Source organism: Meleagris gallopavo, chromosome 11, assembly GCF_000146605.3.
Source record: "Meleagris gallopavo isolate NT-WF06-2002-E0010 breed Aviagen turkey brand Nicholas breeding stock chromosome 11, Turkey_5.1, whole genome shotgun sequence".
Lineage (NCBI taxonomy): Eukaryota > Metazoa > Chordata > Aves > Galliformes > Phasianidae > Meleagris > Meleagris gallopavo.
Genome location: NC_015021.2, coordinates 11,630,457 through 11,653,258, shown reverse-complemented (window position 1 = coordinate 11,653,258; position 22,802 = coordinate 11,630,457). Strand labels below are relative to the sequence as shown.

The 22,802-nt window shown below is 40.7% G+C and overlaps 1 protein-coding gene across 1 annotated transcript in view; it reads left to right on the top strand.

Annotated features, from left to right (window-relative positions):
• The window catches only part of UGGT1 (UDP-glucose glycoprotein glucosyltransferase 1), a 20,963-nt gene extending 1,213 nt beyond the window's left edge, over nt 1-19,750 (top strand). The window contains exons 2-21 of the mRNA XM_010716726.1: nt 4-98; nt 638-844; nt 1,425-1,556; nt 2,484-2,614; nt 3,948-4,043; nt 4,380-4,482; nt 4,876-4,955; nt 5,719-5,908; nt 7,405-7,563; nt 8,719-8,804; nt 9,150-9,234; nt 10,224-10,312; nt 10,754-10,858; nt 11,428-11,512; nt 12,487-12,669; nt 13,855-14,015; nt 14,494-14,608; nt 15,282-15,398; nt 15,733-15,892; nt 16,339-19,750. Coding sequence (XP_010715028.1) covers nt 4-98; nt 638-844; nt 1,425-1,556; nt 2,484-2,614; nt 3,948-4,043; nt 4,380-4,482; nt 4,876-4,955; nt 5,719-5,908; nt 7,405-7,563; nt 8,719-8,804; nt 9,150-9,234; nt 10,224-10,312; nt 10,754-10,858; nt 11,428-11,512; nt 12,487-12,669; nt 13,855-14,015; nt 14,494-14,608; nt 15,282-15,398; nt 15,733-15,892; nt 16,339-16,364 — 2,405 coding nt within the window. The 3' untranslated portion in view covers nt 16,365-19,750. The remainder of the gene's footprint in view (nt 1-3; nt 99-637; nt 845-1,424; nt 1,557-2,483; nt 2,615-3,947; nt 4,044-4,379; nt 4,483-4,875; nt 4,956-5,718; nt 5,909-7,404; nt 7,564-8,718; nt 8,805-9,149; nt 9,235-10,223; nt 10,313-10,753; nt 10,859-11,427; nt 11,513-12,486; nt 12,670-13,854; nt 14,016-14,493; nt 14,609-15,281; nt 15,399-15,732; nt 15,893-16,338) is intronic.
• The last annotated feature ends 3,052 nt before the right edge of the window (nt 19,751-22,802 follow it).

The window sequence follows — 22,802 nt, the reverse complement described above, 5'->3', positions numbered from 1 at the left end:
CAGATGATTCTTTTGTTAGACCGGTGACTTTTTGGATTGTTGGTGATTTTGATAAACCTTCAGGGAGGCAGTTGTTGTATGATGCCATTAAACATCAGGTAGGTGGTATTTTCACTTGCACCACTTAGCAGCAATAATAAAGCAGTAGACAGAGGCTTGAAAAACACAAGTTGTGCTTCTTCCTGTTGTGTGACCCTGGAGAGATCAGTTCTTTGTTTTCCAGCTTCATCTTGTTTATGAGAGCTGGCACATCCCCAACTTTCTCTTCTTGGCCTTTCTCTAATACAGTAAAGAAAAGATGTTCTTTTAAGCTCCTGGTTCTAAATGGAAAATCTCTGTTTTTATTTGGAGATTAACGTGAGCACTGTTCTCTGCTCTGTCCCATTTGTTCCAGGAAGGTAACTGAGTCACACAAATCCATAGCTAGATCACTCTTCTGCCAGCTCTCTGAGTGCTGGCTGTGGTCCAATCTCTCTTATGCAGGACAGTATTATGTAGAAGACACTTGGCACAGTGGTACCTGTAGGTAAACTTGAAGTTAAACAATGGAGTTCATTGTATTATAGATTTTTTTTTTCTTTCTTCTCATTTAAAGCAAAACCTGAAACTTTCCTAATTCATATTTGGTTAAATACAGAAATCCAGCAATAATGTTCGAATTAGCATGATTAATAATCCTAGTGAAGAGCCAAACAGCAGCAACACCATTGTCGCTAAGGCCATATGGGCAGCTCTGCAGACACAGACATCAAATAATGCCAAGAATTTCATCACCAAAATGGCAAAAGAAGAAATTGCAAAGGCACTGGAGGCAGGAGCTGACATCTTAGAATTTGCAGTTGGGGTAAGCATGGCTGTTTGTGTTTACAAAGGTAGGGTATTGGTTCTTACCATGAATTTCTTAGTGTAACATGTTTGTACTACAAAAGATAAAGTAACAATGGAGTGTTCTCTGAAGGTGTGACTCACTCGAAATATAACTGTCCATCTGAAAATGGAGTAAATCCTCATACACATCAAAGCTATACATCATTAAAAAGTCAAGGGAATGCAGTTTAAGGGATCTATTTGAGTGGGTCAGTTATTGGGATTTCGGGGAGAACTTCAATCTCATAATCTCTTTAAACAGGAGAGGAAAAATACATTCCTCAAACTAGGTTTAAGAGGTTGGGCAAGAATCACTTCAGAACAAATGAATGGAACAAGTGGTCTGAATAGCAACAACGAGTAGGGTTGGGGTCTTTCACTGACAGGCAAGAACTGGGTTTAAGACCACCAGGACGAGGGGCCTGGGGGTAAATTTTAGCTGGGTTTTCAGATGTTCTTACGTGGAAACAAACAAACAAACAAAGATATATTTTAAAATGTGTTCAGAGGTGTATTTTTTTTTCTACATTTCAGTGACAAGAATTTTTTTCTTTCAGGGTATGGATACCAATATTTTTAAGGAAGCCTTTGAATCTCCCAAAGTGGATTTCATTCTGTCCCATGCTATATATTGCAGAGACGTTCTCAAGCTGAAGAGGGGGCAGAGGGCTGTGATCAGCAACGGAAGGGTGAGATCAGATGGTGAAACAGATTCCACTTGTGGGAAAGATACAGGCCTTGAGCAGCAGGGATCAGATATGTGTTCAGACCTAGGGATGGGATGTGGGGAGCTTGCCTTCTTCAGGTCACTGGCTTGCTACCCAGTTATTTGTTCAGATGTGCAGTGACCTTTTCTTGGTACTGTGAGCCATTAGTTGGTGTTGCATACAAATTCAGATCTGTCGGTAGCAGTTGAGCTCCTGCTGTCACTGAATTGAGTCCAGGAGTCAGAAAGGACGATAAATTTAATTGTGTTGCTTCAGTTCATTGGGCATTGAACTGAATATTGGTGCCTTAATTTCTTCCACTGGCTCTTTTCACAAGAGCCACTTAGATTTAGGCAGATTTATTTAACGGCAGTATTTCACTGCCAGTAATCAGTTTTGTTTTTTTCTGTCATGTGTTTGTTTATTAGGGGCAGGGAGGAGAAGGCAGGTTCCGTGGCTGCTGTATACTTTAATGGATTAAAAAATTCAAGTGAGGAGTTGTGGCATTCTTTTTCTCTCAGTGGCCAAGTAGCAAGGGTTGCCTAGGTAGAACTTTAGGCTTTTGAAGGCCCCAGGAGTGAGATTTGCTGGACTACTGCCTTTGGCCTGGCATTCTGTTAACCTTTCAAGACATACTGCACATATAATTTAATATGCCATATTTATGCAAATCAGGTATTCATTGAAAATTCTAGACGTGTTTTTATGGCTTTATCTGGGGTATTTTGTTCATGACTGTAAATAGAATTATCTGTTAAACTTTGCTGCCTTTGACAATATCACCTGAACAGCTGATACCCATAAAGATTGAGTTGTAGCATTTATTTAATACATCTTTGATTTTTTTTTTTTCACTGCAGCTCTTACCTAATAATGCTGAACTCACTTTTATTTCCCCCTGTATAAAAGATAATTGGCCCATTAGAGGATGGCGAGATGTTCAATCAGGATGACTTCCACCTCCTTGAGAATATCATCCTAAAGACATCAGGACAGAAAATCAAATCTCAGATTCAGCAGCTGGGATTTGAAGAAGATCTGTAAGTAAACATGAAGAGGCTGACAAACAGTGGTGCTATCCTGATAATGTGGCTTTCTGCAGCCTGGAGAAAGCTTGCTTATTGCTCGTTAATATTAAAGCCTTCAGCCTTCTAGTGGGTTTTTCCTGTAGCTAAGTTTTAACTGACACACTGTTTTAAAATCATCTTCCTCCAACATGCCAGGGTTTCGTAATTCTTATGTGGGATTACTGTTACCTATTTAAAAGAAGATAAAGGAGGAAGGAGATGCTTTCTGAGTATACCTGCAGTTCAGCTAACTGCAGCTGGCCTATCAATATCAAACATAATAACTTATTTCACTGCCAGTGCTACAGAAATGTGTAAACTGCTTTTAACTTCTTAAAGAGAAATAACCAAAGAGGAGGAAAAGATGTGATAATGAAAATTGTAGTTGTTGATAATTCTTGCAATAGAGGAGCTATTCAAAAGAAAGACGTCTTCAGGATCAAGGATGCCAGTGTCTGTGGATCCAAAGTCTGTGGGCATGGGGTGCTGGAGGGGAGCTGGGGGATGGAGGTTATCACTAAGAAGATAATTTCCGTCCTATTTAGCATTACATCTTTTTGTGATGGTGCTTGTCTGTGAAGGTTCTTTGATACAGAATTCTTCTCAGTAAAGCTATTGTGTATGTACCAATATTCATTGAAGTTTCAAGAGCTTTTACATTTTGAGATTAAATATGGTATTCTCGTAATACTAGATTGAAAAATTATGGGAATAATAATGAGGAAGAAGTTGTCTGAGGTAATTATGGCTTAATGATAGGACCCCCTTCTCTTGGAAGTTTCTCTGTTGCTTCCTAGTACTTAACAGCCATGGTTTGAAAAGGCTGCTGTGAAACAAGGGTTTGATCTGAATCTCTTATAGGCCTGAGAGAGGTTAGTAAGGCTGAGGGATGCAGTGCCTGCAGCACTAAAATGAGAGCAGTTTGGGTGTCAGCCAAACCCTTTGGTACTCTCAGTGATAAGGCTGCAAGCCATTTAAATTCTCGGTGCTAGATTAAGTCTTAAACTTGTTTAAATCTTCAGAATTACTTCAGAGAATCCTTAGAGTAAGGTGAGGATAGTAAGAACACTGTGTTCTGGGCAAAACTTCTGGTTTTGGAAGCACCAATTATCTATTTCCATGCTTCTGTTTCTCAAGCCAATATATTATAAATATGGAAAATGCTTGTGTGGGGAGGTAGTAGAACTGTTAGCTTGTGTCTCTCAATTCAGTTCAGCCTTCTCTTTTGCTGCTAGTTGACAGAAACATGACATATGCATGCATTTTTCTGAATATTTGTAAACCTTTTTTTTCTTTTTTCCTTCAGTGCTAGTGACTTGGTAATGAAAGTGGATGCTCTTCTGTCTGCTCAACCAAAAGGAGAGGCAAGAATTGAATATCAATTTTTTGAAGAACGATACAGGTACAGGATTGCTGCTGCTTGCTAAGCAATATGCTTCTCCTTGTTTTTTTAACATTGTTATGTGTTTAAATCACACTTAACATTACAAAAATAACACAAGCAGCAATAGGAGGTCCCTAACACTTTTCAGAATGGGGTCGGTTTTCATGATGAATACATGTTTGTCTTCTTATCTGTATGCATGTGTATGTATATTTGTGTTTGTCCCTATCTGTCCAGTTTTGGAATGTGCACAGCATTTAGGAAGTACTTTGACTTCAGAGGAGATGGACGGTGTTTTTCTTTTGTTTATTCAATTCATTTCACAGTTTAAAATTCTTTTTTTCTTCTGTTTAGTGCAGTTAAACTGAGACCAAAAGAGGGAGAGACATATTTTGATGTTGTGGCCATTGTTGATCCTGTTACCAGAGATGCTCAAAGACTTGCTCCATTACTTTTGGTATGTATACAGCGTGGTCATGTGTTTTATAACAATTTTTAACAGTTTTTCTTTGCCAATTCTGTAATTTTGAAAAGTTTGTCTTCTTTCTTGACTCTGTAGTGACCAGTGGCCTTCTAATGATGCAGCTGAAATACACACTTCTGCAAAATCACACTAACAAAATCATGCATCTAGCTTTTAATTTTACTACTTTGACAGCTTAGCTTGCAGTCATTATTCTTGAGGAAGAAAGTCTCTGCATCCCCACAAGAATGCCTGCAAATGAGGGAGCATGTGGCTGATCTAATTACAACCAGATGAGTGTGGTAAAGGGAGGCTTGAGAATGAGCAGGTTGCGTGTCTCCTTTCCTAGTTAAAGTTTTAAGGAATGTTTCTTTCTTTTTACTGTAGGTTTTGAACCAACTGATAAACATGAACCTAAGGGTGTTTATGAACTGTCAGTCAAAACTTTCTGACATGCCTCTAAAAAGGTAAGCAATGCCATTACAGGGTTAAAACACAGCAACAACCTACCTGATACCTAAAAAAGAGCAGTATGGAAATAGAAGCATATGCTTATTGTAGTGAGGCTGGCAATGGCCATCTTGAAGCCTTGTCACAAGTTGGAACGTAGCCTGGTGGAGAAAAGCACCCTTACACCAGGTTCCACAGCTCTGCTGGGCTGCATCTCTCAAGCCCTTAATTCCCATTCTCCCACTTCTCCATCCCTCCAAAAAAATTCCATCCACACCAAAACTCAACCAACCAACTAAAACAGTACCTCATATTAACAATAACAACAGCTACAGCAACAACAACAAAACACAGTCAACCCAGAGAAGAGAGTAAGTTAAACCCCTTGAAATATCAGGAGGTCTCAGTAACTGCTTTCAGTTTAAGTACAATAATATGAGTTTCCACAGAGAATCCAGGAATTTGTGGGTGGTATCAGATAGTGGTGCTGGTTTACAAGTTAGGTGGGGTTTTATGTATATGAGCAGGGCTGTATCACTTACTGATCCTTATGGCTGATCCGTGCACACTCTTTGTCCTCTGAGGTGAAAATTCTGCTTGTTCTAAGCACGTTGCTTTGGGCAAAGCCTCCTGTACACAGTAGGGAATAAAAATTCCATACAGTGATTCTTAGAGACGTTGGAGCTCTGGGAAAACTGATGCTGTCAGCAAGTTCAAAGCATGAAGGATTAGCCAAATTTGGCAGAAGTACGTTGAAATCTTTTCTTTCTGGAATTTCAGCTTTTATCGCTACGTCTTGGAGCCGGAAATTTCTTTCACAGCAGATAACAGCTTTGCTTCTGGACCAATTGCCAAGTTTTTGGATATGCCTCAGTCTCCACTTTTCACTTTGAACCTAAATACTCCTGAGAGCTGGATGGTGGAATCTGTCAGGACCCCATATGACCTTGACAATATTTACTTAGAGGAGGTAAATGAAATTAGTACGTTACTGTTGTTGCATTTAAATGTTGTGGTTTTCCAGGGGTTATTTTTCTAATTGGAAAGAACTTTAGAATTTCAAAATACTAATAAACACAAAGGAGTTGATCTTAACACTTGTCACGGTTGCAGACCTCTAGAAACTCTAGAGGAGGGCTGCAGATAAACCAAAGCTTGCTGACGAATTGCTGCCCTCAGTTACTCGTGGATGCCTGGAGGGTGTCACAGGGTGACCAATGCAGTGTGTGTGTGTGTGTGTGTGTGTGTGTGTGTGTGTGTGTGTGTGTGTGTGTGTGTTTGTGTGTTTGTGTGTGTACATATATATTTCAGAATGTTATTTCAGAATGTCCTGAGTTAAAAACAAACTCTGAACATTAAATATTTTTATTTATGAATTTAAAAAAGTAGTTCCTATTGGAGCTACAGCTAATATCTTAATGGAAGACAAGATCTGCATCTTGTTTCTAGTAAGCCAATCCCACTTACTTTTCTTGTGACCAAGTAGGCTTTAACTACCTCTTCATTTCGTGGCTTTCAGCAGAAAATGCTTGCTCCACAACAGGATTTGTGGTATCAACAAAACAGTAGAAGTGGTGCAGCAGATATGTGCTCTGCAGTACTTTTAGGAGCTGACTGCTGCTAAAACAGGCCATGAGTTGGACCTTATAATATTGACCTGGGCTTCTGCCCCATGTACAGAAAGATAAAATTCTGAGAAAAACCAAGGAGCTGGAGGTTAGTACAGAAACAATTTTAAAAACAAGGGAGGAGTATTTGTACGTACAAGTCAATGGTTCTCATTTCATCTTCAGTAGGATAGATAAGTTAGTGCTAATTATTAACTTCTTGCTGTTAACAATCTGGTCTCTACTAGTTGTTTGAAGCTCTACAGGTAGTGGGCTGCAAAGTGGTTACAGATGCACTACACTGGCATGTAATGATGTGCACTGAAAACACACAGCTGAAAGTTAGAAATCCACATGTGATGAGAAGTAGAAAATGCTGGGCTTCAGGGTGTGAAGTGAATTACTTAAGGAGGTGACCAAATACTCTTCCCTTGAAGTAAGCCATTATTTAGCTGGCCTCTGGATAGCACCCACCTCCATTTAGATGAGTTGAAAGCCTGAGAGAGGGGGCAGTAGGTGCTGCAGGCATGCTCAAAGCACTATCCTGAGTACCAACCTATTGAGTAAATCCACAATAAATGTGAAAAGAACTGTAAAATAGAGCAACAGTCTTTCCCTTTCTTAACCTGACATCCAACCCGTCAGGAACCAGAGATCAGGAACAGCCTTAACAATGCATGCTCAATGGAGCCATGATCTTTGAGGTTTTCTGGGTATTCCTCCAATAGTACTTCTCTGGTGAAGTAAAGTAAGTGCTAGTTAATTGCTATATCTACTATATCTTGTAGAGTAACTGGATCACTAAAATAAATTGCACTTCTGTGCTACTGCTGAGTTCAGCAATATCTTCTCCTTACAGGTGGATAACGTTGTTGCTGCGGAATATGAGTTGGAGTATCTGCTTCTGGAAGGACACTGCTACGATATCACCACTGGGCAGCCACCTCGGGGCCTCCAGTTTACCCTGGGAACCTCAACCAATCCTGTCATCGTGGATACCATTGTTATGGCCAACTTGGTAAGCAAATGATTCCATTTGGCAGCGCAGAACTGTGCTTCTGCAGTCAGCACAACCACCTGCATAAAGCATTAAGTACCTCCAAGTATGTGGGCTGTGGCTACATGACATTACTGACATCCCCCAGTTGCTGGCAGATGTATCAGAACCACGTTGTTCCTCAGTTGGTCAGTGTTGTAGAAAACAAAGGAAGTATGAAAGGACAGGAAATTCTTAATGTAGTTGGGGAAAAGAGTCAGCAGTCCAGGTACATGATTGTTCCCTGCAGCTGTCTTTAATCCACACTGGTCTGTGAGAGGTCGTGGACTGAAATTATGGCAAGGGAAGTTAGCCATTGGGATATCTTCTTTATAGATAGTATTAGTGAAAAACTGAAATAAACTGTCTATTTTTTTTAATCTTTAAATGCATTATACAACATACAGAGCAAGTAAGGAAAAAATGTATGCTTCCTCTGTTTATTTTAAAATTCTTTCACTTAGTTTTGTATTTCTTCTTGCTTTTTCATAGCCAAGTTGTATTCTATAGTGATGTGATATTGATAACTATGAAAGGGAAGGTGAGCCTTATTTTGTATGAACACATTCCATGTGCTTGATGACTTGGAGGTGGGTTTTTTCTCATTAGATAAGCTGAAGTGTGTGTATCATGGCGTACAGTGCTGTATCTACTAATCCTCTTCCTCACAGTCTGTACTATGAAGGGGTATGAAGGGGCCTGAGAGACCAGGAACGTGCCTTGTGTTTTTCTATGAGCTCCCTTTAAGTTTTGGAAGGCTGCATTGCGGTCTCCCTGGAGCCCTCTGTTCTCTGGGCTGAACAAGCCCAACTCCCTCAGCCTTTATTCCAAGCAGAGATGTTCCTCTGATGGAATTTAGCATTGTAAACTCCTACTGGAGTATTACACTGTAGTTCTTCAGGAGAGAGATTTTGTGATGGATGTTTTAATGCTTGGTTCTTAAGAAAAAAGATGGAAGTTTTGGGGTTATGTAGGGTTTGTTTTTCCCAGTTCAGAGGGTTTCAGGTCCTTGTGTTTATATTAATCAGCTGGGTTACAAGTAACTATTCCCAAATACAAATCAGTGGGACAAAATACACGACTTACAAACTTGTCTGTGTTTTCTGGAAATGGACAGATATTCTCTTCTCTTTACAGGGTTACTTCCAGTTAAAGGCGAATCCTGGTGCATGGACACTAAGGCTCAGGAAGGGCAGATCTGAAGATATCTACAGGATCTACAGGTGGGACAGTACAAGAAATACTTTGGTCTCTTTCTTGGGAAAACTTCTAAATCATACTGGCACCATTACATGTGAATCTAACAGTTCACTTGCCCACATGCAGTGAATTGGTGGCAGATTGCATTTTGTACTGTGCATAAAGTGTGTGAGATGAAGGAAATTCATTCCTTTACCAAACCCAGTCTGTGTTTAAGTATGTATTGGAACATGTCTGTATTTCTTACTTCTTTGTCCCAGCTCAAACCTGTCCTACAATGCTCAGCTTTAATAGTGTGTAGAAAAACATGTAGAAGACATAAAGAACTTATTCCTACTTTGTAGTAATGTGTTTTAATGTATTTTCAGCCACGATGGCACAGACTCTCCACCTGAAGCTGATGAAGTTACTGTCGTTCTCAACAACTTCAAGAGTAAAATTATTAAAGTGAAGGTGAGTTTAAAAACGTAGAGCTGTTCTTTAAAAACAGACTGCTTGAGCTGTACTGGGGGAAGAAACTGAGGGCCTGATGATGCCTTCCTGCAGGCTTAATTAGATCCAGTTGGCAAAGTTCACATTACAGCATCTGTAATGGAGGAAATTTTCTATAGACTTGGGTTTGTTTCTTTTGATACAGGAGAGAATGGTGCAGCTGCTGTGCTCTTTGTATGCACATGAGAAACAGTTATGCTCACATCTTACTGGCTCAGTTGTGCTTGTGACATAAGAGAAAACCTGTCAGTCTTGTTAAGTCCTTTATTAAGTGGTAAACACTCAGAGTATCCACTGAGCCAGTATTTTTTCAGTTACAGATAAAATTCACTCACCTGGTAATACATTTTCTGTCAATCTGATATAAGAGGTGCAAATACATACATATATGTATTTTTTTTTTTTAAAACAAAGGAAAATTATAAATTTACTCTTCTGTCAGGGTTGCTTTATGATGGTTGTGCCACTTCTGGCTCATACTAACCCACAGGATTTAATTATGTTAGAGTAATTCTGAGATGTTTTCCTGTTGGTTTGCTTTTTTTCCTGCCTTCCTTGCTTACCTGCTGTGGAGTCTCAAGTGTCCAGTAACACCTCTTAGAAACACACAAAGCAGTACTGAGGTGTTGTGTTTGGTTTGGGTTGTTGGGTTTTTTTTTTGTTTGTTTATTTGTTTTTTTTGGACTGTGTTGCTGCTTTGTTTGAGCTGCTTCTTTGTCAGTTTCCTTCATCAAGGATGATCCCTAAATACCTCTGAGCAAAGTGTTTTTACCCATTTAGACTAGCATGCCTTCAGTGTCTGATGTCAGCTCCCTGCTGAGCTGTTTCTCCATACAGCTTAGGTTACATAGCAGCTAAGTGGACACAATTCAAACTGAGGCTAAAAGTGCTCCAGAGCTGTTTGCCCAGTATCTAATTCTACTCTCTCAAGCAGTGTTACGCTTTCACAGGTTCAGAAAAAACTGGACATGATGAACGAAGATCTACTGAGTGACGGCACCAGTGAGAACGAATCTGGATTTTGGGAATCTCTCAAATGGTAAAAATGAATTCAGTAATCACCTGCAAGTCTGCTGAACTGGAAAGCTGTTTGTTCTTCTGATGATACAGATGGGTCTGTGATACTCCATAGCCATCTATTAGAATAGCTTGAACTTAGTGCTTGACTGATTGGAACTGTATCTTCTATAAGACGCCTTAGTTTCTAGAGAGATGAATTACCACTGCTTGTGTTCCCTTACCACATGTGCTACAGGGAAGTCTGAAAGCATTGCTTGTTTCCAGGAACAGCAGCTCAGCCAGGCATCTTCCACGTTAATCTAGTAGGCTTCCACGTTTGTGTCTGCACTGCTCCGTCTTGTGGATCATGATGCTCAGACCAGGGAGAGGGATGCCAAACAGCACTGTAGTAATTTATAGTCTGTTGTACTCCTTCTAGGCCTTGTTATCTTGTCTTTCATGAATACATTTGTCCTTTCAGGGGATTCACAGGAGGACAAAAGAATGAAGATGTGAAGCAGGATAAAGATGATGTATTAAATATATTCTCTGTGGCTTCAGGACATTTATACGAAAGATTCCTACGGTCAGTTCAGAATTGATACTCTGGGGCTTCAAATGGGGAATGTGTTCTGCTGTTTACAAGTAAAAAGAGTAGGATTTGCAAGAATATTTAAAATCAAACAAAACCAGAACCCGAACAAAAACCATTCAGTCAAAAAACCCAAACCACAATCACAGCAGCGCAGAAGTCCTTGACAACAGGAACTTCTGTCTGCATAGTATTCAGATTCAGCATAGCAATACACTATCTAGCAAATTCAGTCTATCCTAGGAGTTTCTCGCACAAAAAAATTTGGATAGAAATGTTTGGTTAAGAATGTGTAAGTCGTAGTTAAGTGTCTCAGATTCTGGAAAAGAACGTGAAATTGTGTTGTCAGCAGATTCAGAAAGCCAGCAGGTTTTTTTATTCTTGCTAGAGTTCAGCAATATGCGATAGGCTGAAGCTGCCCACCTCTTCACAGACTGAGCTCAGGAATCTGACATACCACAGTTGATGTAATAATGTGAAATGGCAATTTATGATCTGTTTGCAGCTGATCTCTAGCATGTGGTAGCTATTCCTCCAAATGTTTTATCTTTTTCTCTTGATAGCATAATGATGTTGTCTGTGCTGAAACACACCAAGACTCCCTTAAAGTTTTGGTTTCTGAAGAACTACTTGTCACCTATGTTCAAGGTTTGTTACTAATTAGAAACATATTCTGTATTAAATAAAAATGTTTCAAGTTGTGCATCATACCATTATCTAACCATGTGTGCAGTTACCTGTCTGTGTACCTTCTGTTTTCACAAAGTATCAAACTGTCTTTTAGAAGAAAGTCTGGCTGAGAGTGGACTTGTGCCAAGGATAACTACTGAAGAGAACAGCATGTGATTGGAAAGTGATGCTTGGGTTTCAACTTTTTTTTTTGTTGTGATTTGTGTGATAAAGGTGCAGATTTTAAGATGGAAATCAGGGCTATAGACTTGTGTCTGATACATGAGGGATGAAAGAGCATAGGAAAATACTTAGCAGGGGAAATAAGGGCTGTAACCAGGTATGGGAGAGTCCCTAAAAGAGATGTTAAAAGCACATATTCAGATGGATGACAGTACATAAGCAGTGCATGCTAGAGTGCCTCGGGCTCTGGATGAATACACCTGGAAATATTTATCAAGTATCTGTGATTCCTCATGAATCAAATGGCAGAATTCAACACAGAATGCAGAGGTAAATGAACGACAAAACTGTATGTCAAAAATTAGCAAATTCCAACACTTAATACTAGGTAGCAGTGTTACAGAAACTCACCTGCTTATGAGCTCAAGGGGGAAATAAGTAGCAGTGCCTGTGGTGCTGCGAGAGCTGTGGGCTGTGCTGTGACTGCTCCTGGGAGGTGCAGCACTGTGGTTCCCCGTCCTTGCAAGCAGCTGTGTTCTGCCAGTGTCTCAGCAACATCTGTGCTGTCCTGGTGTTGGACGAAGCCTCGCAGATGAGAACGTTGCCTCATTTGACAGTGGGCCACGTTGTTCTAGTAAAGCATTTCTCCCAGTTCTTTCCTAATGTTTTATTATGGGATGGGAGTCTACCTCTTGTAATGTGCTTTTCTTTTTCCAGTGGAAGAGCAAAGAACTGAGATAAGCTCCTTTTTTTCCCCCCTCTCTCTGCAGGAGTTCATCCCATATATGGCAAAGAAGTACAACTTCCAGTACGAGCTTGTCCAGTACAAATGGCCACGCTGGCTTCACCAGCAAACAGAGAAACAGCGAATCATCTGGGGTTACAAGATCCTCTTTCTGGACGTGCTCTTCCCGTTAGCTGTTGATAAAATCTTATTTGTGGATGCTGATCAGGTAACTCAGGGTGAAATTACTTGATCTTTTCCTTTTTTTCCCCTCTAGGAATAATATGTTCTAGAATTCAATTTCTGTATTACAAAAGTTGCAAGTGTGAGCACTTTGCAGGCATGACTGAATGCTGATTTTGTAACTCTAGCATGCTTCAGCGAGTGCTTGTTTTCCGGCATGTTCCCACAAAGCTTGGTTTTGTTGGCCTGTCTCTTACTTTTGTTTGGCTCCTCTCTCATTTGCTGCTGTGATTCCAGTTAGTTTGCCAAACAGATTCCATCTCGTCCTGACACTTGTGCAGTTCCAGCCCTGTTCCCCAAGTCTGCAGGTCACTTACCACACACAGTGTTTTCCTCAGTTCCCAGACACTTTCCTCCTCCCAGTCCTGCTGGATTTTAGCTTGGCCAGATCTGAATGGCTTTCAGAGGAGCCAGAAGGCAGTTCCCTTGTGCACAAAGCTGTGCCATGCTGCAAAGCAAGCAGTGTCAGGGTGGTTTTGTCTGTGCTTACTGCCCAAACACTTTGAAAACAGGAGATGTGTGTGCAGTGAGAACTGCCAAAAACACTCCTTTAAACATATATGAAATTGTGAAGTACAGATTATTAATACATAAATATAAAATGCCCTAGGCATTCTGGCATGTAGACAATGTGATCCCATGTCAGTTGAGAACCATTGTAGCTTTAGCATAAGTATGACCTAGGATAAATTCCAAGCTATGCTGTTGTTAGTACATTGTTGGTTTTTTTTCCTCTGTTTATACAAGATATATTAATAAAGTTTGTTTCAACCAGAACTTTTAGAGTAGTATACAGCTGCAGCATGTGCATCAGAGAGACATTAAAAACATTCATCCATGAAAGGTTTTCAGACTTTGAAGAGGAAAGGAAACAAAGGATCATAGCAAAACTCATTTATAGTGAAAATTACAGCTGCTTTCTAAGCAATAACGTGGCACCTCAGCTCCCAGCAAACCCCTATCGGAGTACTTGAAGCTCCAGTTCAGTTGGTCCAACTCCAATGGGAGAGGGAACACCTCTGGTGTCTTGTTTTTGTACTATATATGTGCTAATGCAGATGTCAGAGTAAGAGGTGATTCTCCCTTTAGCTACTTGGTTCATATTAAATCCTGACTAGCTTATCAGAATAGCCCGACAGGCTCTGACAAATAAAATATCCTTTTGCTTCAGATTGTGCGCACAGATCTAAAGGAATTAAGAGATTTCAATCTAGATGGTGCTCCTTATGGATATACTCCGTTCTGTGACAGTAGAAGAGAGATGGATGGCTACAGGTTCTGGAAGTCGGGATACTGGGCAAGTCACTTGGCTGGAAGGAAATACCACATCAGGTACTGAAGAGTTACTTATGTTTGTCTCCTCAAAATGGAAGTGGAAAACTTTTGTTACTAATTAGAGTCAGCAGAGAGCTAGCTGAGGTACACAACACTGCTTTGAACCGCTTTTTGCTCCCTACTGCTTTAAGTTTCCATTGCCTCTGGTCCAGTTGGAAGCACTAGGGGCACTGAAGGTAATTTCAGTGTGATTCAGCTTTTACAGATGAAGAACTGAAACATTAACTAAACAGGCGTCTTCATTTGATAATAACAAACGTTGGAAGAAGTGACTGCATGACAGCAAAGCTAAGATAGATTTGTCAAGTAATTTTATGTGTGTTCCATGTAGTTAGAACTGCTTTTCTGCCTAGTGTTAGATAATTCTTGGTGGCAGTATATCAAATTGTTTTGATGTATTGAGTCTCAGAGTCTGAGGCTTTGGTAATTTACCCATCAGTCAAATGTCACTGCTAATTGTGTTATCTCCATGCAGTGCTCTGTATGTTGTGGATCTGAAGAAGTTCAGAAAGATAGCAGCTGGAGACCGCCTCCGAGGACAATACCAGGGCCTCAGTCAGGATCCTAACAGTCTGTCTAACCTTGATCAGGTGTGTGTTTATTGCATGTATGTATGTACATGTTTATTGTGACCTGATAGCAGGTTAGGACGTCTCCTTTCCTGGCCAAACTTCTGCCACTGCCCAATTCCAGTGGCAGTCCCCATAACTCCCTGCCTTCAAATGAGTTGGATAAGCATGCAAGACAACTGCAAATGGCATGTGGAAACACCTTCTCGTACATGCCTTCAGACTGTCCATTTCTCTGGTGTACTCCAAGACAAATACACAGCACAGCTGAATACTTGCTTCGTGAGCTGTCTGGCCCCAAGTGCTTTGCTGTGTACTGACTTGGATATGTGGAAATAAGGCTTGTACTGTCACATGAGGAAAAGTAACACAGTGCTTTTATTCACTCGAGAACGGTCTTCCAAGCTTTTCCAGTACAGGTGTGACACTGGATTCATGTTACAACTTTAATCCCTTTTACTAACAACCTCATTTTCAACAAAGATTAACTTACTTTGTATTATTAATTTCTTTTTTTTTCCAAGGGACTTTGTTTAGAATGAAAGTTGATAGATGGCTATTCGTTTGTTCTGGGGAAAAAAAAGCCCTCTATTTTCAGAAGTTATAAAACTTCTGAGTGCTGCCTGGTGGGACAGTTGTTCACCACCTGCCCTGCATGTTGGAAACTGCTACTCAGTCTTATTCTTCACTGCAGGATTTGCCCAACAACATGATCCACCAGGTGCCGATCAAATCACTGCCACAGGAGTGGCTTTGGTGTGAAACATGGTGTGATGATTCCTCAAAGAAGAGAGCAAAAACCATTGATCTGGTAAGTATAGCATGGCTCCTTCATTCCTGTGTCTCATAAGAAGCTGTGACCAACTCAGAGGCACTTCCCCAGATGTAGATGCCTTACCTTCTGTGGTTTCTTTAATGTTTTCAATGCTTCATTTTTTTCCCCCTTTTCTTCTGCATATTTTTCTTACCTAGAACGTTATGAGCTTGAAAAGTGAATTTACACTCTAGTCTAGCTAAAATACTGGCATGTAGTAAGTGTTCCCCAACAATCCATCAGTTCCACTAGGGGGAAGCATCCCTCCATTCTGTAAGTAAAGCTTATTTATACATGAAGTGTTTGAACAGTTTGTATGCTTTCTTTGCAGTGTAATAACCCAATGACCAAAGAGCCCAAGCTGCAGGCAGCAATGCGTATTGTTCCAGAGTGGCAGGACTATGATCAAGAAATCAAACAGCTGTATAACCTTTTCCAGAAAGAAAAAGAAACAGGAACACCAGCTCAGACGTTAGGACAACACACACAAGGTAATGTTTCTGGCTGTTTTCCTAATTTTCTGACTTTCCTCCTACCTGTTTGGACTGGAATAAACCCTCGCACACATTTGCTGTAAGCCTGCACCATGCAAGGGCTTGCATGGAGGATGTTTTAAGTAACCTGCATATTTCAGTGGGACAGAAGCACCTTGCTAAGTGAGGCAGGTGTAACTTAACTCCATGCTGAGACCTAGAGAACAAGAAATGTTTCACCCTTTTTTCAGTTCCATTAAAGATCCTCAGTTATGCAGTGTCACAAACCAGGCCTTACCTTAGCCTGTACAAAGTGCTGTTATACACAGTGAGTAGGAGTGGTTCTTCAGTCACTGGTAATCTTGCAAATAACAAGAGTCTGGGATTTAAATGTCAAGTTTCAAACTGATCTGCAGACTGAGGAAGCTGGAATGGAGTACTTATTCTTCTCTCCTCTTCTACAGATGCAGCAGCACATGTGGAATTATGATCCTTGGAGAAAAATTCAAGTTAGACTGTTTCATAGACAATTTTTATATTGAAAGCTAGGTTTTTTTTTTGGTTTTTTTTTTTCTTGGTATGTCTGCAAAACTGCTGAATAATTGAATGGGATGATGTATGCATTTTTATTACTTGCCTTTGGGTTAATTTCTGCATATGAAATAAGATCTGGATTGCTGGAATTAGCATTACTGTTCTTTTGCACCTGTGGTGGAGATGAAAGAGCCCATGATGGAATTCAGCATTTTGGAAACAAAACTTCAAAATCCACTGGAAAACCCCAGCCTGCTCCTTCAGCTGTTGCTGCCTCCACCACTAACGAAGATCCTGTGTTAGCCTCAGATCTTACTTGAGAGCCTGGAAAATGCAGCCCAGTGAGCTGTTGGCTAGAACCTAAGCCCTCGCCCCCACTGGTGGAGTTAATTTTGCCAGGTGATTTTAAAAGGCTCCAAATTGTGCTTTCCATTGGGATGCTGTTTCATCAGCAAGTTTTTTTTTCGGGTTGATTCAGTATGCCCTTGATTATTTTTTTTATTTTTATTTTTTAAATCAAATCCAGCGTTATTTCATCTGTTTCCTGTCTTCATTTGTCACCCAACTTTTGAGGGTTTGACTTCATGTAAATCTGCCACAATCTGTGTAAATGCCCGTCCCAAATACAAATGCCTACAGAGGGAGCAGAACATTGGATCTGACTGTTCCATTCCTCGCAGCCCATCTGACTGGAAATAAAAGTGCCCTCCTGCCTTCTTTGCTCAAAGCTCAAGTCCATCTGCAAAGCCGGTAGGGCCTTACCACTGCTGTGGTTCTCTGATTCATGAATGTGTTTTTGTTTGTTTGTAGAAGAATCTGTGGCAGCTTGGAAGCTTTTCATCACATACATTTCATTAACTTTATTTTTCTTCAAACACAGGTGTTGTCACATGAATAAAAAACTTTGGAGTTCTTCGATCCTAAGCTTTAGTTCACATTCAGTCTTTTCATCATCCTCTTTTCTCACACATTACTCCAAATTTGATTTTGGAATTTTTGAATATTTGAGTTGCATTTGTTTTCCTTTAATCCACTGACAAGAAAACATTTTGCTCCAAGGATGAGTTACCCTGAGCCGATTGGTTTTGTTGTTTTCTTTTTTTTTTTATAATTCATGTGTTAATTTTTAAAGATGCTGCAGTAGTCATATGAACTTAAAAATCCTCAAACCCTCCTTCCCTCATTCTGTAGGATTATTGTCTGCTCCCTGGAACACAGAGACTTGGAAGAGTTGAAATACAGGCACCCAACTGGTATTTCTGAAGTGAAAGATAGCCCTGTATGCACTGCTTCTTTAGACATCCAGGTTGGGGTTGTTTCTGCCTCCTGTTTTTTTTTATACAGATGTTGTGTGCTGTAAGAACTTCCCCCTAAAGAGAACCCTGACTTTTAGATATTTGTCTCAAAATATTGTTTTATACATCATGTAAATGTCCTGGGGGATTCTAAAATACATCAGTTGTAGAATTCAAACTTCTTCAGGGCAGTGCCCAAGTCTTTAGCCCAGACTCTTAGAGAACATGATAAAAAGAAGCAGCAACACTCCCTTAAATTTGCAGTGCTGGTACTGGTGACAAAGTGAGTAAACGAATCAGCACCACCATGCACACATTGCTCGTGGGTGCCAGAACAGGTAACTGCAGAAAGGCAGAGGAAAGGCCAATCTCCCCTCTCCGTAGGGAAAACTGTGCAGATGGGAGAGGCTGGATATCAAGCTCTGACCTTATGAGCATGAGTTTTCAACTGAGGTATTTCTCCCTTTTGGGGTTTTCAGTTCAAATGGTCTCCCTGATGGTTTGTAGCTTATAGATGCTTTATGCTTGCTGTCAAACTGCTCCAGGTGAGGCTAAGCAGACTTACCCTAGAAGGATTTTTTCTAGTGTAAAGACCAATGATATGCCTGCCAACAAATTGAAGTTAGTTATTAGATATTATATTGGCCTTTTTTAATCAGATAAAATAACACTGGTAATGCTCACCTTTCTGTGTTAGCTGCACCCCACTTCTGCCCCTTTTGGAGCCTATGGAATGGCACACAATGGAGGACAGCAGCTGTGCTCCAGTTTTATCCAGGGCTGCCCTGGGGCAGCAAAGGAGGCGTGCTTAGGGCAGATGGGATGGGGGTGCAGGAAGAGTCCCAGCAGAACAAGGAAACTACAGTTTGCTGTGAAATAAGACCTCCTCCTGTCAAAAAACCGTATTTGACTTTGCTTTTTTCAAATGTTATTTGAAGCCAGAAGATGGAGAATAAGGTAACTTGCTGAAATTCAAGGCAATATTTACAATACCTTCTTTGGAGCTGAATAGGAAAAAAGTATTTTTTTTTAATTCAGTGTAAGTTACAGAATTTTTTTTAATTATGCTCCTCCATTGTTAATAGTTAATGTATGCACTTGAACATGCACACCACTATTTGTTTTTTTCTTTTTAATTATTGACCAAGCTATGGAGAATGCTGGTTGTTTTTTCCTTCTCTTTAACACAGACCATGCTCTTCTGTTCAGATCTTATTAAAAAAAACATATCATGTGGAAGGGAGAGGAACCAGAAGCACACGTATGATGAGATCTCCTACCTTTTGCAGTACTAAGAGTCCTGTAACTATTCTCAAGTACATAATAAAATCCTTACAGCACCAGGCATTCAGAATGTGAAGCACTACAGGTGTTTATGGGAAGCCACTGTTTGCTCATGAGAATGACACTGAGAGGATAATACTTGCGGTTTGGATCTGTGCATGTGCTTGCTGGTAAAAAAGCATCTTATGCTGAGATGATAACTGAAACAGAGCTGCTTCTGACCGTGCCTGTTCCTAGAAATGAGTAAGAAAAATGATAAGAAAAATAGAAAATTGGGATGAATGTGGTTACACTGTAATTTTGGATCCTCAGTCTATAAAGGGCACTTCTGTGGCAAGGTAGTGCTGCTGTTCCCAGTCTCTCACTGCAACACATTTGTCCTTTTGATGAAAACTTGATGCTGAAAAAATGTTTTTTTGAAAGGAAGATTTTTTTTTTTTTTTTTTTTGGCCTGGCTAGGAAACAAATAACAGAACAGAAGTGCTGAATAATGCTGGGGAGATAGGTCTGCCATGGAGTTGTTGTAAAACAAGGAAGCGAAAGGGGGATGTACAAAAGAGAAGAAGTAACAATCCAGTCATGGTTTTAGAAATCAAAATCTGTTCAAGAATGTGCCACAACTCTGTGGTACTGATACATAATGACCCTGGATACAGGGAGTCACCTCTCCTGCATATTACCTGAACTGAGATCACAGCAATTTTCCCAGTACGGTGACAACAATAAGATGATGTTTCATAGAATAAAGCCTTTCTGTTCTTTACCTGTGCCTCTCCTGTTGGTTATTTTGGTTCTGATAACTGATGTTTTAACAAAGTTTCTTGGAGCGTGGCTTTTTTTTACTTAGCATCGCAATACTTTTCAAAGGATTCTACACTGGGAAAGTTGGTGTTTTCCAATTACAGTGCTTACAGCTACAAAGCCGGGCCTGAATTCATTGTCCACTCTTAAGAACTCCTCTGGAAAGCTGAGGAAAAGCTCCAAACCAGTCTCTATTTCTCAGCACTAAAGAGTAGACAAGTCTTACACAGAAAGTGTTGTTGAATGCAGTGGAAATATGTACTTAGTTTCCTGCAGCTGGTTGTCTGAACTTGCTCAGGTTCAGAAAAAGAGAACAAATCCAAGGAGATGACTGAAAGGAGAGAAAATGGATGCCATATGCCTTCCTAACAACCACCCCATTTTAATTTTGACAGTAGTTTCATGCATGTGACTGTGCAGACACATGGTTTTACATCAGAGTCAGACTGCCCTCTGTGCCAAAGAGCTGGTTTGGGGAAAGCAGTTTTGAATCTGTCAGTACAAATTTCTTTGTTTAGAAATATATTGTTCTTTCTCCCAGGAGCATCCACTCTGCTAAGTGACTCCTGGGTGCGCTGTTTCGGAACACCTGCCTTCTCTTCCACAGCCTATTGAGAACTAACACCATGGGGCTGCTGATTTTTGCAGCCTGCTCTTCAGACTCTTCTTACATACCAGGAGCTGAGGTTTTCCTTTGAGCAAAAAACATCAGAAGATCATCAGGTGCTGAAAGTGTGTTAGGTCAGACCGATGGAGGTACAGTAGTGTTGGTGAGGAGCTGTGCAATCCGACCAGGCCCAGTAATGACCTCACTTGCAGATCTTGGACCTGTAGATGGAGCAATTGCACTGCTGGAAAGAACCACGAGTGCCTGCTGACCCATTTCCAGCAATTCAGAGCAATTTTTAAATCGGGAAATATTTGTCCCATGTGGCCCTACTGTGGCATTTAGCTAAAAAAGACCACACCAACAACAAAAAATAAACCCGAAAAATCCAAAGTCAGAGGAGCAGAGCTTGGCAAGCTCTACTTCATACCATAAACAGGAAGAGCTATGATGCCCTGCAGCTGCACCAGCTTGTTGCATGCACGTTAAGACACACATTTAATACCATCTCTGTGAAATATAGATACATTTGCTAGGCTTTCTGTCATGGTGTTCTAAGGGCATTCCGGTGAAGTTCAAAGGTATTTACCTCTAAAGGTCAAACTGCTTCCAGGAAAAGGAACAGACAAACAGAGACACTTCTGGATCTGTCTTTGTCTGGTGGTATTTTTTTTTTTTTTTAAACAAACAGGCAAAACCCAACAAATGCACACACACACGCAAATTATTAATCACCAACTCCTATAGAACCACTTCCATTTGATTTATCGTCAACTTCCTAGCACAGCTTGAGATCCGACCTGTTAATTCAAATGATATGACCATCCCTTCTCAGTTCCACACTGAAATCAGGGCACCTTTCACAGAAATGGATTGATTCTTGGAAAAATGGGCTGGAAACAGATCTTTGCACGCAACGTTCACAATGTTTTGATCAAATGGGGCAAAATCATCTGCAGGAAGTAATTGAGAAACCCCAGCATCTTCCTACCTGCCACACTGGTGAAACAAGCTCAGATGGAGGGGCAGAAGTTGGTACTTCTGAGGAGAGCTGTTGTCTCACATCCCTCTCGGAGATACACTTTTCCTGGGCAGCGTAAGCAACGAAAGACTCCCACAGGGTTCTACAAATCAAGGATATGTTTTCAAGGCTTTTATTTTGTTCACTGCTATAACTTTGCTTTCTTTTTGAAAGGATTTGTGAGCACCAGAAGTGCAGTGTACTATGAATGCCTCTCCCCATTCTCTTTTTCTTGGTAAAGAATCCAGAAATATGCTGCTATTGAGCTCCATCAGAAAGGACTTGCTCTCTGAGTGGTACACTTTTTGCCTGTTTTCCTCAGTACCTTTCTGCTTATTTCTTTGAACAAACCTATTGGAAAACAAAATACCATCTGTCTCCTCATCATCGCCAAAGTTCTTGCCTCTGTTGCTTTCCCCTGCCAGACAGTTAATGCAGGAGAAGCCTACTGCCAGCCCGGGCCTGTGGAATAATAAATGTCCTCCATCACTTTGTGTTGCTGATCAAAGCAAGAACTGCATTCAAAAAGCAGGAATGTGATCTGAAGCTCATCAAGCATGAAGTGAATATTTTAACATCTGGAAGTTGATTTCTAATGGTCTTCAGCACAGCTCAGATTTTCAGGTGATGAGGAATGAGACGTTAGAAAGGCCTTGTTGTAAGGGCCTCACCTCACAACCATCTAGAAGGTATCTAAATCATTCCTTCACTTATTAAGCTTCGTGCCCATGCAGCAGAATACAGAGAGAAGGTGCAGATGTCCAGGCTCCACCTCTTTTGGATGCTCTTTTGATACATCCAGAGGAGCAATGCACACATCTTGCCTTATCCGTGCTCCACAAAAATTAAAGATCAAGTCACAGTCATTTCCCTAGAGCAGTCACAAAAGTCAGCTCTAAAAATTAATACTTCTTTTTCATTTCCTTGATTTTTTTCCCCTTACTTTCTTCATTTTCTAGCTAGAGCCTTTTGTGCAATTCCCAGAAAAAACCATCACACTCCAACTTAGATCCAAAATCTCTTTTGCTTGGATCTCTAGCTACCTGGGATGAAGGGGGAGGGAGCAAGGTACCACAATAGGAACCTCCAATTCAAAGCATTTTTCCAAAACATCAGTTGCTGAACCTGGCTAGAACACACTCAAGCACACCCATGGAGAATCATAGAATGGCCTGGGTTGAAAAGGACCTCAAAGACCTCTGGTTCCAACCCCCTGCTATGTGCAGTCACCAACCACCAGACCAGGCTGCCTAGAGCAGCATCCAGCCTGGCCTTGATTGCCTCCGAGGATGGGGCATCCACAGCCTTTCTGGGCACCCAGAAAAGGGTGCAGGTTTCACAAACTACTTTTCCATGTTTCCTCCAGCAAGAGTTCAGAGACACAAG